The following is a 22,138-nucleotide window of genomic DNA, read 5'->3' as shown; positions in this document are numbered from 1 at the left end:
TCTACAGCACCAGCGGCAGTGAATTACTAGTCAAAGTTCACCGTGGTGGTAACAACATGACAGTTTTGAGGAAGTACTTGTTTTACTGAGAACTTTTTACTGAGAAAACTATGAAAACGTATTGTATTTGTATGATTATTATTTATAATGATTGCTGGTGGTAGCAGACGTTATTTGAAGTACTATTTTGCAAAGCACATTTAATGGCATGTGAAGTAAAATGACGTTCTTGAAAGTGCTTACTAATGATGTGCTGACTAATTATTAATTGTGCCCTTTTCCTGTCTTGTCAGTAAGGAGCCATTAACCCGTTAACCCCGAACTTTCCCCTCCCTGACCAAGCTCTGCGTTTGACTTTGAAACTGGGTACCCTCACGAGAATCCTCCTCGGGTGCGAATCCCTGCAATTTTGCTGTCGGTGGCTAGGTGCGAGTGATAGCAATACCGTGGGTCGGCGGCGGGTGACAAGCGCCAGGGCGAGCCGCGGTTCAGGCCGGCGGGAGGGCCCGCGGGGGGCTGGCTCACTGGCTGGAGTACTGCACGGTGCTGTACTTGGTCACCCTCTGCCGCGAGGTGCCGGGGGAGGCCGTGCCCATGGGCTGGCTGAGGTGGCAGTCGGCGTTCAACATCGGGGCCGCGCCACTCATCCCGCCCATGCTGGCCCCGCCCATGCTGGCCCCGCCCACGATGGCTCCGCCCATGCCGGCGCCGCCCACACCGCTCATTGCAGCCCCGGACACTACTCTCTCTGTGACCACCACGTTGTGGGCGCTGGACAGCTCGGCGGGGATGTTGATCAAGCTGCCGCGCATCCCAGTGGCCGGTCTGATCACCCTTTCCGTCACCACCACGTTCGACCCATCTACGAGGTCGGGAATGCTCAAGGAGGTCGGGAGCCGCGAGTTGGGCGCGATCACTCTTTCCGTGACGATGACGTTGGACCCCTCCGTGAGATCGGGGATATCTAGCATGCCACGCAAATCGGAGGCGGACGCCGGCCCGACAACCCTTTCGGTTACGACGACGTTCGATGCGCGCAGAGGGTCAACGCTAAGGGAGGGTGGGCTGGATGTGTAGGTCTCAGTCACCATCACATTGCCATGGAGCAAAGGATCAGACATTGGCCTTGGGGGCTGCAAGGTAGACCCGGACGTATAGGTGTTTTCCGTAACAATTGTTGTAGTACCAGCTGGGGGAGGCATTGGTGCACCTCCATTGACGATGATGGTGGTTCCAGGTGGTGGCAAATTTATATCGCTTTCAGGGTTAGGAAAGGTAGCACTACCAGATGGCCATGGCAGGTTAACTTCAGAAAAAGTTTCAATTTCTTTGCCCAGACAGATTTCTGCCAAGGTCTTAAATTTTGGTCCTAATGTATCCAAATACGTTTCATCTGTATCTTCTCCGATAAAACTGCAGCAACCCACAGAGCCAACAGGAGTACCTACTCCTTCATGATCGTATATTAAGAGACAGTCATTTGCTGGACGACCTTCATCTTCATCTGCATACACAAATGCTTTCTGTAGTTTGGAAAAACAGGAAAAAAAAATAGAAGAGAATTACTTTTCTTCAGGTTTTTAATTCTATCCCTAGTGAGATTTCTCTAATCACAACTGAGCCTAGCAGACTTGAAAAATAACATCACCTAGTACGATTAAAAGAAATCAGCAACATCTTTGTGATCTTGAAGTAAGTCCTATTCAAATGTTATTGACCTTTTATTCTTACTTTTGCAAAGAGCTAGCAAATCAAATTTCATTTAAAATGAACTTTACAAAGACTTGAGTTTTTGTTTAACATTTAGGCAATAACTTTCCTAGAAATTTCCTACTTTTCTGCCTTCGGGATCTCCAAACAGAAATTTTGATAAAATTAAACCTTTTCTCAAATCCAGAAATTGCCATCAGAGCAGGCCCTAAAGGGAGAGTCTGAGGGCAGCATGAACATAGCTGGCCAAGACAGCCAAGGAATAATGCGGTACCTGGCTGTCGATAGCAGGCATAACTGTGGGGTAGAGTGGAAGGGAATGGGGGTATGCAAGCTTTGGGAAGCAATATCTGGACATAGTGGTAGGAAGAGGAGTGAAGCTGGGAAGTGAGGGAAACAGCTGAGGGCCCAGGATGGAAAGGATGGGTCTGAGGGTTGGGCGCAGTGGGGAAGTTAGATGAGCCCAAGAGGCTCAGAGGGGAATCAGTTCTGAGCAGGATGGAGATCACTGATTTATGATAGGAGGATCTGGGGCAGGTGATTAATATATAGTGCTCCCAGGGAGATCCAAGTCTGGAAGAAATCTGTGTTCAGGACTGCTCTGTCCCCTCCACCACTGCATCTTTTTCAGACCTTGAAATACAGTAGTCCTTAAATATTAATTGATATTTTGATGATGTATGCAATTATAGTATTTATACCTTATGGTTCTTGCTAATCGTGAAAATTTACCCCATTAATCCATTAATCATGCACATGCCACAGCATTCTTTTATCTTAGATGTAAAGGCTAGTTAATATTTTGACAGTTACAAAACCAAATATTTGTATCATTTGCAGTTTTCTTTTTTTTTTCTGGACAGACAGAGCAATGAGAAAACAGAAGAAAGGGAACGTGTATTAACAATTCCTTGAAAGTTAAAGTTCCTTCATTAAGCAATCTCTAGACTGCTATTCTATTCAATTTGTGAATAATTTCAAGTAAGGAATATTCTCAATGTTATAATATATCTATACACTAAAAAAAGTTGGCAAATATAATTTTGATGGTCACTTATTAAGCTGAAATAATTTAATAACTTGCTACCAATTTTGCTTATCAAATGTATTATGTCAACAGCTGAAAAGCAGTATTATTAATATCCTTTTTTTTCCTATTAGTACAGTCTGATTTTCTCTCAGACCAATTCTATGTCATTCATTTTTAATTTCATTTTCAATTTCAGTGTCGTTATTTTGAATTTCTGCCATGTAACCTGGAAAGGAGGATTTATTAGATGGCTCACAAATATAATACAAAAATGGGCTAGCTACCTCAGAGAAGTAGTTGTCTAGGAAGGCCATATTCACCCCTCCTTCTCGATACTCTTTTATCGTTCCTCCACATGATCCCTTTGCTTCTCCTGTTCCAGAGATTCCTCCAGCTGTTCCATAACCGGTACCAGTACCATAGCCAACTGCTGTAGTGTCTTCAACACCAGAAGTTACTACTCCTCCTCCTCCATATGTGTTTGTATATATTTCTGAAAATGGAGGGAAAAAATAAGTTATCCTTCCTATATTCTGTGATATTTATAAAGAGTATACTATGTTTTTTTACAATTATTATGATGGTCCTGTTACAGAATCATAAAATCACAGAATCAGTAAGGTTGGAAGGGACCTCTGGAGATCATGTAGTCCAACTTCCCTGCTCAAGCAGGGTCACCTACAGCATGTTAGACAGGATTACATCCAGGAGGGCTTTGAAGATCTCCAGAGAAGGAGACTCCACCACCTCTCTGGGCAACGTGTTCCAGTGCTCACACACTCTCACAGTGAAGAAATTCCCCCTCACGGTCAGGCGGAACTTCCTGTGCTTCAATTTCTGCCCTTTGCCTCTTGTCCTGTCACACGGGACAACTGAAAAGAGTTTGTCCCCATCCCCTTGACACCCTCCCTTCAGGTACTTGTACACATTGATAAGATCCCCCCTCAGGCTTCTCTTCCCCAGGCTGAAGAGGCCCAGCTCTCGCAGCCGTTCCTCACAGGGCAGGTGCTCCAGCCCTCTGATCATCTTTGTAGCCCTACGCTAGACTCTCTCCAGTAGCTCCATGTCTCTCTTGTAGTGGGGAGCCCAGAACCAGACACAGTCCTCGAGATGAGGCCTCCCCAGGGCTGAGGAGAGGGGCAGGATCACTTCCCTCGACCTGCTGGCAACAGTCTTCCTAATGCACCCCAGGAGACCATTGGCCTTCTTGGCCACAAGGACACATTGCTGGCTCGTGGTCAATTTGTCATCCACCAGCACTCCCAGGTCCTTCTCTGCAGAGCTGCTTTGCAGCAGGTCAGCCCCATTAAGCTTCTGAAGATATTTTAAACCAATTTTTATCACAGATTCACATATGTGCTGAACATTGAAATTGCAATAAAAATTGAGTGAGTATTCCTACAAATTTAAGACTTTGATTTTATGCATGAGGCTAGGCATGCATTTGCATATATGCTTTAGAAAATCAACAATTCACTTGTGTAATTGGCTGGAGAGTTTTCTCTCTCTGGTTATATGCTGTCATGGGATTTACATTAGAACATCAGATAATGCTTATGGATATTTGAGCAAATACAGAAATGTATATTTATGATCACATTGGGGTTAAGAATGTTGCTTTAAACTCTCCAGGAAAAGAAAGAGCCTTGTAATCCTTTTCATATTTCCCAGCTGTTAAGAAGCCAGGGAACTTGGGGAACAGAGCTGATCATAAGAACCACCAGTGTCTATAATATAGAATGAAAATATCCTTTACAATAAACCATGAAATTATACTCACAGGATTTTATCTTCTCCAGATTTTTTCATATGTGATAATAATGAATGAGTGCTCTTAAATATCAACATGTAATGCAATAAACTAATTGCATACATTAGTCTTGAATATGATTGTATTAAGAACTGTAGGCCAGATTCTATCACTTTTTTTCTCATTTAACCTTGTTAGTCTCCGCTAATAGAATTTGAATCAGAGGCTCTTGCTTTAGCAGTAGAGATAAAAGTAGAAAAAAATTAAATCACAGATATCAGTCTTAAACTTTTCAGTTTGTCATGCCAGCATAACTTCCCTGACAACAAAGACTCTTAATTCAAATTTATACCCCAAATATTTTGTTAGCTTTTGGTTTTATCTTAAGGATAGGAACATTTATGTCTATTCAAAAATCATCAGAGAATTTGTCTTGCAGTATGACATTTCTTCCTATCATAAGCTTAATGAAAGTGGATTCTGAGTCAACATCCTTACTTCCTGTTGTGGTGTAAAGAATGGGGAAAATAGAAACTGGCATTGTGGACATTTTTATGGCCATTGAATTCCTGGGAGGACCTTATATTAGGAGCATAAATATATTATGGTGTGTGCCAGCTCTCTGTCTAGGATGGTGCAGAACTGGGGAGAAATTACCTGGCTCCTTGCTCTCACTTGTACTAAGCAGAGCTTGGAAACTGGAATGAACTAAACCCTTCATCACTGAGTTATGAAAGAAAAGTTGTGTTATTCTGGTGTTGAGATTGATTTCTGCTTGAACTGGTGTCTTGAAAAGAACCTTAATTTGCTAGGAGGAACAATGAAATAAAATTGCCTGAGATTAGAAAGTCTTGTTAAATATTTCAAAATAAATGCAGTTTGCAGAGATGAATCTATCCATATTCAAGTTCAAACTTCAGAGGCTTTACTCATCCCAGGAAGTCCAACTGACCTCAGTTTGTCTATCCACACAGGTGAGATCAGAAGGACTGGGTTCTAGCTTAGAAACTGAAGTACTTCATAAACCAGAAGACATAAAGTGCTGAAAGTTTTATTATAGTGAACAAAGAAAATCTTAGGATCTACTTACCAGAGGGTTCACCAAATTCACCTCCAGCAGCTGTTGTTGGGGCAAGAATGTGTGAGACATCCTGGAAAACAATATTTTGACTCCTTGAACATTGAACTTTGAAATTCCCGTATGAAGACCAAAACTGTTCAGGAATTACCACTAAACTGTTAACTATTGCTCTGGTCAGCTCTTGATGACCATCCCTGTAAGAAGACTCCACCCAAGTGTGTTTCACTGTCAAGGTAAAAGTGATCAGTGAAGATGGTTTGTGTTATCTTGTCCTATCTTACATTCAGAAAGCTTGCTAGTTACTGTGTCTCAGCTCAGGGAGCAGTAACAACAAACTGTTGGGCCAAACTGAGCACAGTAATGTAAGACACAAACTCCGTCTCCAAATATTAATTAAGAATCACCTTTCATACCTGTTTGACAAAGTTAGACAATCTCAGGATTATTTTAGAAATGGCACAGTGCTACAATTGTGTTGCTTCTAGACAGGATGCAGGATGTATGAAAATGTAAATGAATGTGGGTTTTAGAAACATGGGATATACTGACCCTGTCTTCAGGTTGTGCACCTTCTATTCCCCATGGATGAATTGCCCCTTCTGTGCATTCAGGTACAGGTTCAAATCCAGTCCCAACTCCACCTGCAGCTCCCGGTCCACAGCCACAACAGTCGCTCATTGACATCAAAATTGGAATCACTTAAAGGAAAGAAACATGAAACAGGGATTTAGGCCATCTCTTCTTCACAAGAATAGCTATTTTTCCCAGAGAGTAGGTACTCAAGAACTTTCAAAAATATGACTTGAAATGTTTCAAACCAAGCAGCCTACAAGTCTGGCTCTAAGAATCATTAGCTGCTTTTGAAAACGTATGTATATGGATAATTGGAATAATTTCTGCTTTTAGTTACAGCAAAGCAAAAGTGGGGTGAAGTAGGGCTGTTATTCCAAATTTATGCACGCACAGCTGGGAATAGACTTTGATCTATCTCTGCTGGATTAATTTAAGATGCAGATATATGAAAATATAACAAACAGAGTTATTCTTGCTATATACAGCATTCAGTGATAATTGTCCTTGATACATAAGCATACATTTTTTCTTTACTTACTGTAAAATGAAAAGAAATGCATGTTAATGATGGTAAACTTACAAGAATCAATGGAAAGATTTCCATCTGGCTACAATGATTGTTGGCTTTTTTACGTCATATATAGTTGACAAAAAAACAATAGCATCAAACCCCCAACAAACCCCTAAAATCCAAAGTTTTAACAAATGATTAAATAAAGTGAGTCAGGTTTCTCAGTGTGCTGTATTATGTTTAGTTCTTTCAAGAATTTTGTACTTGGATTTGCTGAATGCTTTAAGTGCTGCCATCAAAATCATTACTCACTTTAGGAATGAGCTGAGATGCTCATTCTGTCAGGCTTTATACCCTTAGCCTAGATGGCTAATTTAGTAACCTGGTATCACTACAGAGTGAGTATAGACAGACAACTGACCACAAGAGAGTATAAGTGCCAGAGTATCTGAAACTCATAGTGACCCAAAGAGAAAAGAGACTATAAAGTGTACAAAGTGTTTCCTCACTACAAAACTAAAAACATATTTACTCTAGAAGCTACTAATTGGGAGAAAAGATTTCCAAAGACCAAAAGGTGATCTGTCCTGTGACATTCACCAAAATGAGAAGAAGAAACAAAATAGCTTGAAAATTTATAGCTTCAAAAAAAAAACCTAACCCAGACCTAACCCAACCAAGCCAAACCTCTGCATTGAGCAGATCTTGGTGGTTGGCTGGTTGCTCTTGTCATGAAAAACAACTGTGTCTGATTATGCTGGAAGTTTATATGCTGCTTACACCAGTGCTCAGCATAAAGTCTGATTTGACTCATTATTCTCCCTGAAACTCGCGTTTCTTGAGAAATAATAGGATATGAGAATGATCTGTTCTGATCCTGTCATCACAAGCCCTGCTTATTTTTAGTTGACAGAAGCTGCTGAAATATTTAAAATTTAAAAAGTTTTGTTTTTTAACCATTGAAATTTGTCTTTGACTTCAAAGTAATCTTTCTTTTTTATTTATTTCTTTTTGTACCCAACTTGGAGCTGATAATTGGCCTTTTCTTTTAAGTAATGTAACTGAAGTACAGCACATTGCTATAAGCAGATTGTAAAGTCAATAGTGCCAACTCTTGCTCAGAATCTTCCAAGTCTTCTATTAAACTTTTGATCAAATCTGAATTATCACTAATTCTTATGAGAACTAGATAGCACTTTAGGAAAAAAAAAAACCCTCTTAGGAAGGAAATAATTGTTTCTGAAAGAAGAGTATGTAATATTATATATGCATATATATAAGTAAATACATATGTGTATGTGTGTGTGTGTGTGTGTGTGTGTGTGTATGTATAAACTATATACTGTATAGATATGTACATATTTTCTTTTAATTTAACAAGCATTTCTTACTTTGTGAAGTGCCCATGCGAATCCCAATTTAACCAATAAGTCTACTTATTTTAAAAGAGCAAAAATATATATGCATTAGAAATTTAATAAAATAATTTTCCTAATTTTATACTTACGAACAAATATTAATCCTCCAAGAAACATCAGGCCAATGGCAGCACCGCTAAGCGTGGTAGAAGATTGAAAGTCTCTGCCATAACCTCCTTGTCCTTCATAACCTTCACCACCGGCCCCAGTAACTTCATCATAACCTTCACTGTATCCACCATTGTAATTGTCCCCAGTTTCACTTCCATCACCCGTAACACCGTCACCTCCTTCATCTCCACTCTCACCGGTGGTGCCCTGTTGGTCTGTTCCTCCCCCTGTTTCACCTCCCTGGCTTCCTCCACCACCAGCAGCACCACCGCCACCAGCACCGCCACCAGCACCGCCACCAGCACCGCCACCAGCACCACCGCCACCGGCACTGCCACCACCACCAGCACCGCCGCCAGCACCACCGCCAGCACTGCCACCACCAGCACCACCACCAATGACAATTATTTTTGTGGCTCCACTGGTGCAGTAATTGCGACTATCACACCGACAAACTTGCAGAGGAATTATATGTGGTCGTGGGCAACCTCGGCCTTGGTTATCTTTAATGTTGACATAGATCTCATACAAGACAAAGTCAATGTTCTGACCCACTAGTTCTGCAGATGAAGCTTTGGGAGAAAACAAGAAAGGATTATTTAGACTGAGGTGTTGACTTTAACACGGTACAAGTTTATAATTTTTGTGAATAATGTTCATAGTGTAGAATGAAGAGTAAATCTCAGTTACTAGAAGTAATTATAATCTTAGTCTATGCTACTTTTTTTGTTGTTTTTTTTTTTTTTTTGTTTTGCAAAACCTGAGCCAAATCAGTTTAATCATCAGTTTTTAAACTGAGAAATATAAAGGGGCAAATGCATTTTTTTTATACCTATGGCAACATCTCCAGATTTTTATTCCCACAATGCGGAAGATTAAAATTGCAAATAACACACATTTCCCTTTCTCTTACAGGGAGGTTACATGACAGCTATGTTAGATACGTTACATGACTGCACGTTTATGTTTTTCTTAAAAGGTTTTTCCATAGTTTTGAAATATTTAAAGTTACATATTTTCACCTGCTTAGGTCAAGTGTAACATGCAAGACAAATAATAATTTGAGAGTTCACATGCTTAGAATTTTTTAGATATTATAAAAATAGATAATATAAAAAAAGATAATATATAAAGAAAAAAAATCATATTGTTCCTTTTGAATTACCCCATTAGCTTTAGAACAAGGTTTATTACAGTTATACTCTACTAAAATAAAGTTTTGCTGCTCTATTTTTATCAGCATACAATTTAGTTCCTTTTAAAAGATGAGAGTTAGACAAAATACATCTAATGATGCTAATATGATTAATGTATAAGTACAAATCCAAAACAGTTCCATTTTATTCCTTGGATTCATATGAGTGTAATAACATGTTTAAGTGAGGTCAGTATAGATCCTAGTAACTATTTTTGTTGTTGTTGTTATTAGAAAGTTGTCCTAATTGATTATTTTGGATAAGAGTATATTGCCATGATTTACTCTGTTATAAAACATAGTTTAATTTACCATTTATTGATCTGATAATCCATGTAGTTTGAGGTTCACCATGTATGCTGAATGTAAAGGGAGGGCCATACTGATCACTATCCATGTCCTTTGCTGTGATAACCACTGATGGAGAATGCATGCATACTTTCCTTGTTTCTGTATTAACAGTTGGACAATTATCATTGACGTCTTGTATCAAAAGAACAACGGTACCAGTAGCAGTATGTCGAGGAAACCCTGTAAAAAGAAGGTACTTGTAATCAGGAAGGAGTATAGGTATTATAAACAATGCAGTTCAGGTGGGAAAATTAGAAAAGGGGGAAGAAATAGAGAAATCTGAACTAAGACAGTTCTGTTTCAGAAAAAGTTAATCTATTTTCTTACCTCTGGTAACAGCCCAGACCTCTGCTCTGTATTCCCCATTGACTACGTAGGATGATTCCCGATCAATAACTTTGTTCAGTGTGATTTCACCAGTATTTGGATTGATTTTGAACCAGGCAGCTGGATCACGTCCTATACTATATCTGTATTTAGTGAATTACAAATATTCAGAATTATTAATATGAAACAACTCAATCACTCAGTTATTTGCTTGGAATGAATTAGTCCAGTTAGCACTGACTTCATATGCTATAGCATTCTACTACATACTTATTTTGTAAATATTAATTGTCACTTTGAAACTTTTCTTACTCTGCACTAAATCCTATTGCATTGTCCTTGTTCAAGCAAAATTCCATCAGACTGCAGAAGATGAACAGCAGAATGATAATTATGCACACCAGTATAATAATAAAGAATAAAGCAACTGTATAGAATTATACTTTGAAATATATCGTATTTCAATATGATATCATAGCCTAAAAGTAAAATATCACCTTACTCTTTAAATACTTACTAGAACCTTTGCTAATGTCAGTAGCTAAATCCACAGCTCCTCCTATAATATTCTAAAGTTGTAACAAAACCTTTCAAAATTTATGAAAAAGGTTAGAAATATTGTTCTGATTTACTTAAGCCTGTTATAAAAATGTCATTCCCTTTCTCAAGTGCATAAGCCTAAGAAAAATATGGTCAGCCAGCTAAAATAATCATAGCATAAAAATGCACATAAGAGTATATTTTTCTATTGCTATTGTACTGGCAATTGTTCTGTAGCTTTTAAGGTGTCCTTCATAGCCTCGTTTTCTACTTCCTTGGCTGGAACAGAGAACTTCTTTTTCTCATCTGAATGAAATCTTATTTAAAAGAATTATTAAATCTGGGGAGTTAAGCAGAGAAAATACGGCCTTACATGACATTAGATGCCATAGTCCCAGTTTCCTCATCAATGGCTGTGTATGTTCCAACCACATGACTCTGTCTTGTACTTTCTGATATAGAAAAACTGATCGGAGATTGAGGAAATCTTGGTGGTTCAATTACATTTTTTACTTCTACTATGAGAGGTGTTCCAATAACTTGATACTGAGGTGCAACAGAGTGGTGGAAGGCAGCTCGGTTTCTGACACCAATACTCAATGTGTGGCTTTGGATGTGTTCGTAATTCAGTTCCTAAAAGATTAAACACAGAAAAAATAGAAAATAAATACAATTTCCTGGACTTCAATTTTATTAAATATACTATTTTAAATGGTTGAGTCACAGTACTTTTGTTGATAGTTTCAAAATTATTTTTTTAATGATTTACATTATTTTAAGATGAGTATTTAAACAGTTAAATCACAATATTTATCCATACCTTAATTACTCTAAGGATTCCTTGATTTGTAGCTGGATCTGTAACAATTTCAAAGCAGTTATCTTCATTACCAGATATAAAGAAAAACTCTGCTAACCAGTTATCTGTAAACTCTTCGTCAGCATCCAGAGCTTGTATTCGTAGCAATTCTGAGCTAAGTGCATTTTCTGAAATACTTGCTGAAAACTGGAATGACAGAAAAATATCTATTAACAAACACTAAAATATGCAATGTCAGGAAAACACAGCTAACTGTAGGGACTCTCTTGAATGACATTCTGTCCACAGTCAATACAAATTTAAGAATAATTGTACATTCTGTGTAAACTGTGATTCTGGTTGCAGATGTGAAGAGCTGGGTTGCCTCATGTGTTTGTAGACACAGTTTAAGGGATTTGTATTTGTGCTTTTTGTAAGAAAAAAATGAATAAAGGTGGGTTAATCTTCAACGGGGAACATTACACAGGTCTGGACACGTAAGGGACAGGATGAGTATCTGAATACAAAAATAATCTAAGTGTTTGTTATGGGAATTGGTGTGCAAACTATAGAAAGGATTTGGGCACACTTCAAGGAAACTATCCCTTTAATTCAGCAGAGCATTCAAATGAGAAAATACTCAATGGGTTGGTTAGGGCTTTGTTATCTATTGGATTTTTGAATAGGGTTTTAAAACAGTGTTGTTGATTTTGATATTAAAAACTTACAGAGCTTTGAGCAAGTGTTGGGAAGTTGTCATTGACATCAATAACTTTAACATTACAGCTACAAATAGATGAAATTCCATCTGCTGCTCCATCCCGGTCTGATGCCTTCACAACAAGAGTGTAGCTACTATGTTGCTAACACAGAAAGAAAAATCAGGGTGTTACAATGATCTCTACATTTTAGACATTGTAAATAGTTGCATCTTGCTATTATTTCCCAGTTCATTCACTTCCCTGAGACATTTTATTGTAACAAAGCCACTTCCTTAAAATTAAATAAATAAATAAATAAATAAATAATACTCTGTTCTTTCTATTTCATTTTTGACATTCTCAAAACACACCTGCCATCAAAACATCATGTTATTTAATTTTGGAAAAGGAAATTTTACCTCTCTGTCAAGATAATTTGCTAGATGAAGTTCTCCAGTATATTTATTCATAATGAACATTGGTGGACCTGAAGGTTCCTGACTCTCTATCTTGAAGGCAATTTTAGAATTCAAGTGATTAGGTTCATCTGCATCTGTTGCAATTATTTTCATCACCAGTGTGTCTAAAAATAATAATAATGAAAAAAAAATCAGAAAGTATGTTTTGTTCCTGTAAAAGACTCTTCAAGACAATGATAAGCTCCTGATGAATCAAAATGACATCCACAAAGAAAAAGAGTTTTTTATTTGTAATGCTGGTTATGACTGAATTTTAATGACTTTAAAATGCACTGCAAGTTAAGGTCAGGTGTAGTAATGCAGGTTTTTACTGAACCTCTAAGTCACAATAGAGGCTGTGTGAATACATTAAGTTCTGAGCTTGTAGATACTCAGATGGAAAACCTCTGCAATATTAGATGGGGATTTCTAGAAAGTAGGGCTGTAAGGGGACCACCTGATTTCGTGTGTGTGCATGGCAGGATGAGTTTGTAGCGGTATGTTAGTGTGGTTCTTTGCCTTTCTATTCAGGACATGAACTCTCCTCTACCATTCCCTTACTGACCTCAGTGCTACTTACATGCCTCATGCTGATCGCAGTGCTTTTGGTGGTAAGAACCATTTTAGTGGTTTAAATAAGGATTTATTTAGTAATGTTCTACTGTAATCACAGTATTCAGGCTACAAATACAAATATTTGAATCAGGAAAAATGGGAAAAATCATATTTTATATATCATCACAGGAGATAAGCTTTTTTTTTTTTTTTTCTTTTTAATGAGAAGACAAGAACCAATTTATTTTAAGTTTTCACATCTAAAATAATATGAATGATGATGAGGTTAGGAACCGGAGTATTAAGTGTTCATGTGTGGGAGAAATGAGGAAAGAATGCATCACTGCCTAATTTTAGGCAACAAGCTTGGATCTATGCTCCAGTGGTGTTCTGAGAAACATCTCTCCCCTCCTTCTGCAGTAGTTCTGGGAAACATATATTATTGCCTAAGAGAAAGTAGAATGAACATCCCAGCTTTATATTAACTCTATTCTAGCAGCCCCCTGACTATACTATTCTGTAATAGGCAGAACATAGTTACTTACTGTCCATACTGCATTCTTCAATAGATCCTGTAAATACAGATTGTGCAAATACAGGAGGATTATCATTTATATCCAGAACTCTGACTCGAAGTTCAAGAGGTGGTTCCAAATCTACACCCGTCACCGAGTGCTTGGCAAAGCAACGTATCTAGATAAAAAGATTTACTCATTTTAAAAACAAAAAAAAAAAAAAAAAAAAAAAAAAAGAAGGAGAGGAAGCAACAATTTGAAACAAAAGAATTAGAGCACTTGTCTAACTCTGTTCCCCCGCCCTGCTCTGCCTCTTGAAGCCACCAAAGGGGGGGGGGGGGGAACAATAATACTTACAACAAATACTGGGGTTATTTCCCTATCCACTATCGATGTTATATTAATTTCTCCTGTTCTTGGGTTAACAACAAATATTCCATAGGGGGCACGATCAATTCCAACTCCAGAGATGCTGTATGTGATTGGATTGTTTTCTTCACAATCTGATCGTATCTAAAATAATAGACAATAATAGTTTATGTCAGCTCACTTAAAACATCTACAAGATTTTTTTTCCTTTTTCCCCCCAGTGTTATTGCCCTCAAAGAATTCTATATCATTTTCTGTTTCTCTCCCAAACACATATCACAAGGTTGGCAGAACCAATTGAAGGCTGCATCACAAACCAATCTACTGCTACATCTCCTCTGAATATTTCTTTTAAGTCTTCCAGCAGTGACATGGGGATGTTATGGGAGAGAAACTTCCAAGAATCTTACACTGTGACTGGACCTCCAAAGGGATACAGCTGTGGGGAAAGGATAGGAGGATATGCTATGTACTCCATCGTCTCACAGGAGTCGAGCACCACCATGGAGCTTGTGCTCAGGGGTTTCTCAGAGTGAAAGAGAATACTGAAATGCAAAGAAGTGATATGCACATAAACAGAATATGTGTTGGAGCTTTCCAGAAGGTGGACATAGCTGAAAAATCTAGGAAGCATTTGGTCATTCCTCAGCAGCCACTGAGGACCCTGTTTTGACTACTCTAAGAAAATACACTCTCAAATCTCTCTGATTTTATCAGCCTGTCTTTACAAAATGCTTCCTTATCAGTGAATAACACTTCTACTTTGCATTCTACCTACTTTGGCAATTGGATTCCTCTTAGAATTATCTTCTCCTTCTCTACAAGCTGCAGCAAATTTGATCCATTCACGTTTTTGTCTCTTGAAGGTTTTCCATCTTGCTGCTCCATTTTCATCCCATTCTTTTACCTTTGACATAGAGTTCTAGCGTCAATATGATCAGCAACTTAAATACATTTTAAATTTATGCCAACATTTAGATTTTCCAACATTAAGAAGTAGAAAACAGATTTTTATAGGCTAGATTTTTTACATGAGTTTCAATCTCAAGCCTGAGACTGTACATATACTCTTTTATATTACTCCTGAGTATCAGATATTTGTTGAGTTTCTGGAGAACTTCTCTTGAGAGAATGAGTAGTTTATTACCCGCAAATGTTTAATATTTAAATATATTTTCAATCATCAAGTTAAAAAATGTCTTAGTTTAGTATTTTCCATTTCATTTTTATATGGTTACATTTCATTTTATCAGAAAATCAGTTTCTAAGGAATTTTCTATTACCTCCACATGAAATCCTGTGCTGAAATCCAAGAGTACCTGCAAGAACAATAAAAGATTGACATATAAAAATGCAAGGCAAAATGCAGTAAGCAAAATCGAGATCCTGTACATTGCTATATTGCAGGACTGGAGCAGTATTTTTTCTCAAGTTCATTGCAACAACCTAACTAGACTGTAGTTGCAGGATTTCCATTATTAAATGTTGTGCCATCTTTTTCCCTATGTTCACCACTGTTTAATTCCTTGAAAGTTAATTCCTTTGAAAATTAATTCTGCCTGTCAAGGCACCTTGAGTTTGAGCGAACGTGCAAATTTCATACTGTATATCTACACAAAAGCTACCTTTCACACAGATTTGTAGGTTGCAGTGTCTTAGTTGATTCAACTGAAGAGAGAAGTGATTGCAAGTTTTGTTAAAAAAAAAAGTATGTCTAGGAAATTAAACAAGAAATATTGTCTTATTTTCTGAAGGGCTATTTAGAAAGTAGACCGGGAGTATTTCAAAACACTTCAATATATGATCTAAGCAAGCAAAATAGAAACATTCTCCTGTAACTTCTCACGGAGGTTAGAGAGATTAAATGTGGGATGGAAAGCCAATTGCAGTCACTAGACATATTTTCTTGGAATTCAGTGGGCTCTGTTTCAAAGTCTAGCTGTGCAAGCAAAGACTTAAGTAAATAGATGTTGCAGGATCAGATGCAATGTGTAATTACTTTAAGATTAAAATCATAAAGTTTCTTTGTTTTTTTCTAAATCATATGTGAAAATGAAGTCACTTGGTGAATAACTTTATAGCATCACTTTTGGGTTTATGACCTACCTTTACCCACTTCATACAATAAAGGTTGACAAGTGTGAGATTTACAGGACTTAATGTTTGCTTCACTGATCACTGAAAGGAACAAAATATCTAGGCGACCCAGAAAGCATTGCAGAAGTTCTCCTTTCTCACCAATGGTGGCTAACAGCTGTAGTTATAAGTTTTCCATAACCCTATCATTTCCTAGTGCTCTTTAGTGACTCACTTTTTTGTCTGACAAGTTTTCTATGATGAATTTTATGTCAGATGTTACATGGATAAATTCTTTGACAATATTTTTTTCTGTGATAAATTTTCTCAGGGGACTTTCCCCACTTCATATTTGTTACATAGTTGTTATATCAAGGCTGGAAGATGAACATAGATCTTCTTCCACTTCAAGTTAAAACAATCTCTTTCCATATAATGGATCAATGAGCAGCTCATTCTCTCTTCCCACCTCTCCTCCATTTACTTACGTGTCGTAAGATGTCCACTGTCTGACATTTAAAAAAACATTTCTCTGATGATCTGTTCTTCCCAACAAAATCATTGTGATCTCAGTTAGTAAAGGCTGCTTTAATTAACTAATGAATGAGGGAGTTTAGACTATGAATGTAGTATCTTGAGTGTATGTAATATCTTAAAAGGTATGGGACTATTCATATAATAACTTTTTCCCTGTTTCTTTGAGTACATTGTCGACATAAATCATTTAGAAAAGTATTCCTCAGGTAAATCATTACAAATTCACATCAGGTTTTGGACAGAAAACAGATGTGTTCAGATTAGGCTAAGAACATCTTTATAGCTTTTAATCCAAGTGCATTTGTTGGTGACTATGTAAATCTTCAGCTGCAGAATGGGGTTGCAGCTCATGTGTGGTTGTGACTCATCTCTACAATATCAGACTCCATTTCAACTGGGGAATTGTTTCACCTCAGTCAGACCTCAAGTCTCTCCTTTTATGATCCATCTTGGAGACTGGGGAAACATAGGAGAGTAGAATGCATAGATTACTCTCCTGCAAGGGAGGCTGAGTGATGAAGCTGACCAGATATTGCATTGATTCAGCATCTCTTATCAGCTGTTCCCACAAGCAGAGCAGAGCCTCCTTGGGCAAGTACAGTGAAATTCTCTCCACCCTTAGCCTTATGTCCTTTCTGGCATGCAAGCAATTGTGTTGGCCCAGAAAAGTATGGTATACGCCCCTCCATGCAATGTTAGTGATGCTTACCTACTATCTGCATCTTATGGCCTATTCTAATATTTAACAGTGAAACTAATAGCTCTCTTCCAGCCATGCCACTCTCACAGTTAACATGAATAACTGAAATACTGTGTGGAGGAAATAGTAGTATTCCTGTGAAATAAGAATTATACCTGTAAAGAATTTTTGAATTCTGTTCTTTAAGACAGGAATATTCATAAAAAAAATGATTTCAATATTTACTGATGACCAGTGGGGAACTCTGCTTTCAAATAATGAAGGATATTCATATTACATTGACATCACTAATGGGAATGTTAGGAATCTGTTTATCAGTATTACTGAGAATCCTAAATTAAGGCCTAGTATTTCCACACTTGTCCCCTACTAGCTAATGAAAAATGCTACTACTACATGTTGTTGATGGAAGATCGTTAAGGAAATTTTGATGGTTTTGAAATCTGTGAGCTCAGTACTATTTTTCATATACTCAAGAGTGTTGACCTGATGAATCTGACAATTGCACTCAGTAGGGCTATCTCAGTTACTGCTATATTACAGAAAATAGGGCAGACAAACGCCAGAAGAAGCCATCTAGTTCACCAGCTAAACCCAAACAATTACGGAGAGACATCTGTCTAACATGGCCAGGAACAGGGTTTCCTCTACTATCCCAACTAATGTTTTCCAGCTCTCCTCAGGTATCAGAAGATAAAAACAAAAAGTCCTCCCCTCTCCTTCCAGCTGTCAATTACAAAAATCTCACTAGTTTGTAAACCTTGTGTTTCTAGTGCTATTTCCAGTGGAGAAGAACATTTTACCATCTATCTCCTAGCAGCTAATTCTGGTACATTTGAAGATATTGTATAAATTTCCCTTCTAAACTAGTGTCTGACCATTTACATGTAGTATTCTCTGTAAAGTCAGCGATTAAACATAATTAAAACAATAGGAACTGGAAGTGTTGGCTGAGTCCTGGGGTAGGCAGGCTGATTAGAATGACATTAAGATTTGCTGTCCTGCTAGTCTCTAAGAGACCCTAAAAAAAATGAAAACTCTGCAGAGAAGCTAGAATCTAGTTGCACATGCTCTTTCTGGTGGGGATTGGGAGAAGTGCAGACAGAAAATGTTTGTTATGACCATCATTCTTACGGTAGTCTGTCTGAAAATTTACCTTTTGTTGTAATGATACAGAGTCTGAACCCTTTGCCTTACATGAGCTCTTGACGTCACACTGGAGTTACTCTGGATTTGTTCTGATGTAACTGGGAACAGAATTAGGCCCATAGGACGTGCATAGTTCTTTGCATCTTCAAAGTAATTTGCAAACAAGAATTAACTAATCATTAATTGACTGCCAAGCAACATTATATGCAATTATGGAATCCTCCCTCCTACACCTACTCATATCTAAATGACTGAACACACCTTTAACATCTTCCCAGCATTATTCATATTGCATCTGATTCTTTCTCTTTGAAGTCAACAGCAGTATTGTTGTTGACCTGGATGGGAGGAAGACTGAGAACTCTCATATATTATATTAGTCATCATGGTAGCTCTGGTTGTGTCAGCATTTTGGGACCTTTAGGTCTTACTCAGCCAAAACGCTGACTAGTAAAGGGTTGAAATAATGTACCCTCCTTTATGCATTCTACCTCATCAAAAATATGATAAAATAAGTATTTGTGAAATAAGGAGAGGCAGAGCTGAAACATAAGACACAACTTCATATTTTAAAAAGGAGCTATTTGGTAACCTTTAAATTGAAACAGGAATACATTTTTACTTGTGCTTTCCATTTTTTGCATTCCATTAATGAATGTGTTTCTTCTAGTTTTAAGAGAAAGTTATGCAGGAAAATTTTTCTGGCTTTATTTGCGAACTCTGTAATAGTCAGGAATTTCTGACCTCTTATATTAGCAACAGGAGTCAATATTTTGTATTATATCCGGGATGAAGAACCTACTGCTATTTCCACAGAAGTGAATGAAAGATATGATGCTCATGTTAGTCAGAAGAATAAATTCCAAAGCTTTATTTTAAAATATGTTTATTGAAAGAGCTAACCATTTTGGGAAAAGCTTTCACTAAGATTGTTTCTGCTTGCAGAGCTAAATAACATAGGACATGTCATATGGGAATAATGAATTTCAATACACGAACAAAGTTTAACTATTTGAAAAATGATCAGAGAAATAATTTCAATAGAGAGTAAATCATTGTTGTCGAAATTGGAATTTTTCAAGTTAGTCACGCTAAAGTCTCCTAAATAAATCTCCTACATAATAATTAAAAAATCTAATAGGGCTAAAATGCTCTAGCTGCAAATATACATTTTCTTAGACCATTTTTTTTATTTAGGAATATAACTACAGACTTAAGTACTTAATTTTGAGTGATAATTCTTGGATGATGAATTACTTTGGTTTCTGTTCCTACAATTAAACTCTTCCTTTGCAGAAGAGCCTGAAGTTTCCTGGCTACATTCTGGCAGATATTTCATAGGCATACACAAGGAGAGGATTTGGATTCTTAATATTTTTATGTTTGACCAAATTATGAGTAGGAGGTGTAACCATAACCTAGCAACCGGAAGAAAAAAGAAGTGTAGATAACACCTGGGAAAAAAGTAACCAGACAAAAGCATATAAGAGATGTGGTGAATTTAAAATTATTAACTGTCAAATGATAGCTGGCAGGAGAAGAGTCATACCTGATCAAACAGGTTATTTCTATAAAATGTGTCTGTGCAAGTACCACAAACAGAACTCTCTTACTCATGAGATTAACACCTTTGAAGTCATGTGAGTGAGGATTGCAGAATCAGTCCCACCAATGGTGAAATACGTATAGAAAATTAATAGTTTCAGAGTACAATCTCTGGTAGGTTAAGACTTCATTTTTGGAAAGTGCACTAAAATATCTATAATTCCATGGCAATTTTATTTCTTACAGCTCATTAGCAATATACTAGCCAGATGCACCAGGCAGATGATTTTCATGCAGGAATAATTAAGTCCAAAATCAAGAATATTCCTTAGATTACAATAAAATTGTATTCATGATTCATAATGTATTTAATCCTGTGTTTTGTTCATCACATTTTTATAAAGCACTAAAAGATGCTGTGGGACTGTACAAACCATCATGAACACTGTTATGTAGAAAAACACGTTAGAAGAACAACACTCGATTCCTCTAGCTAGTAAAAGTTTTTAAAAAGATGATACTCATCAAAATATAATTGAAGTTTTCAATCTCTCTCTTTTTCCTGACCAAACATGCATTCTGAATCAAATTGTAACAATAATAAACTGAAAGAACGAGAATTGTTCCAGTGTTGACACTAGAAGATTAAGCAGTAAAATTTCTCCTGAGTGAACAGATTTTAAATACAATACAATCAGCTTTGTTCTGACTTTCAAAAGACCAGGAGTATGCATCACTGGGTAACTAAATAAAACTAGTAGTCACTAATGTTATATAAAAATCCAGAACTGTTAGGGTGACGCACAACATGCCAATCTCAGCAGAGACCAGTGCGCTGCATTAAACAAGCAGAGACTCATCTGAACTATACCTTACTTTGGCCAAGTTCTACCATTATTTGTCTGGCAGCTGCCCTATGTTGATTAGTTCTACTTTACTGACTGCAAAATTGTGACCTAAATTCATACATTATCATTTCAAAATAAATCTCAGCATTTTATAATCTCTAACAAGAAACCCTCTTTCCTTGACTACAAACATTGCTAGCGATGTCTGCAACATGAAGTTAACAAACACTGACACTTACTAATATGCTGTGTAAACCAAAAGCCATTAAAGAAATAACTATAATATAAATTCTATTCTTTCCAATCTTCACGGCCTTAAACCTCTACATAATTTAAGAGGAGCAGCACAGATGAGTAAAAATCCACACATGAAACAGAATGCAGTAGTAAAAGGGCCTCCCTAGTTCTTTTAAGTCTTTTCTGGTAATTTCCCAGCCTCGATGAACACATTGCATAACTATTCTGTTTGACCATAGGCAACTTCCCTTTCAGAGTAAACAAACTCAAAGAACAACACTTTCATTTCAACATTTGAAGTATTTACTTCCTTAATACATGGCAGCTCAGACACTAATACACAACGAGATAAGAATTCTTTATAATGGGAAGTAATAGGCCAAGTCCTGATTTTTACTCAGCTAAAATCTTCACTAAATTTCAGGTTTTACTCTTGCATAAAGTCTGGTCAAAAAGACTTGGTCAACCCTGAGGCACTCTTACTAAATGCATTTTAGAAAAAGATATTTCCTCTTCATCTTCCTTATATTGAGTAAAAGAATAAAAACATAGTACCAAGTTATATGCAGTCAAGTTATTAGGAGTTTTATAAATGTTAGCACTATTATTAACAAAATAGCTCTTTATGTAATATATATAGACAAGATTTGCCTTAAAATTCATGCATTAAACATAGAAAGCCATATATTGAACATCAAATGATTTCAGAATATGACAATTGAAAGAAACAATTTTCAGCATTCAATTCGAAACTAAATTCTTTGTGTAGAATCTTTAGAAACACAGTTTAAAATAAACACAGCTTTATTTCTTATGCATATTTTCATGGGATCTTTTTCGGGAGGGTGGATTGCACTGTGAAATATAGTGGTCTGCTGAGAAGGGTTCAGCGGACATAAGCTCAGAGTTTACAAATATCGCATTAAAATTGGACTTACCAATAAAAGGAACAGAAAAGCAGTTGTTCGGTGAGGGAGCCAGTCCATTGCATCTGATTTCTTAGATACAAGTCCAAGTGAGTTACGGTTACAAGTCTGTTCCGTTTCCCTCCC

General features: G+C 37.2%; 1 protein-coding gene across 1 annotated transcript; it reads right to left on the bottom strand.

Moving 5' to 3' along the window:
- Positions 1-521: 521 nt before the first annotated feature.
- On the bottom strand, positions 522-22,072 carry LOC134136347 (desmoglein-1-beta-like). The gene is made up of 16 exons (XM_062568153.1): positions 22,025-22,072; positions 15,278-15,313; positions 14,773-14,901; positions 13,983-14,138; positions 13,656-13,803; positions 12,517-12,680; positions 12,125-12,259; positions 11,418-11,603; positions 10,971-11,230; positions 10,058-10,200; positions 9,692-9,910; positions 8,163-8,756; positions 6,121-6,269; positions 5,581-5,641; positions 3,025-3,233; positions 522-1,523 (listed from the first exon to the last, which is right to left on the bottom strand). The coding sequence occupies exons 1-16, from the start codon at positions 22,070-22,072 to the stop codon at positions 522-524; spliced, it is 3,639 nt and encodes a 1,212-aa protein (XP_062424137.1).
- Between the last annotated feature and the right edge of the window lie 66 nt (positions 22,073-22,138).

The sequence above is a fragment of the Rhea pennata genome, chromosome 2 (genome assembly GCF_028389875.1).
Source record: "Rhea pennata isolate bPtePen1 chromosome 2, bPtePen1.pri, whole genome shotgun sequence".
Taxonomy (NCBI): Eukaryota; Metazoa; Chordata; class Aves; order Rheiformes; family Rheidae; genus Rhea; species Rhea pennata.
The sequence above is the reverse complement of the archived record's forward strand: the minus strand, read 5'-3'. Positions and strand labels throughout refer to the sequence as shown.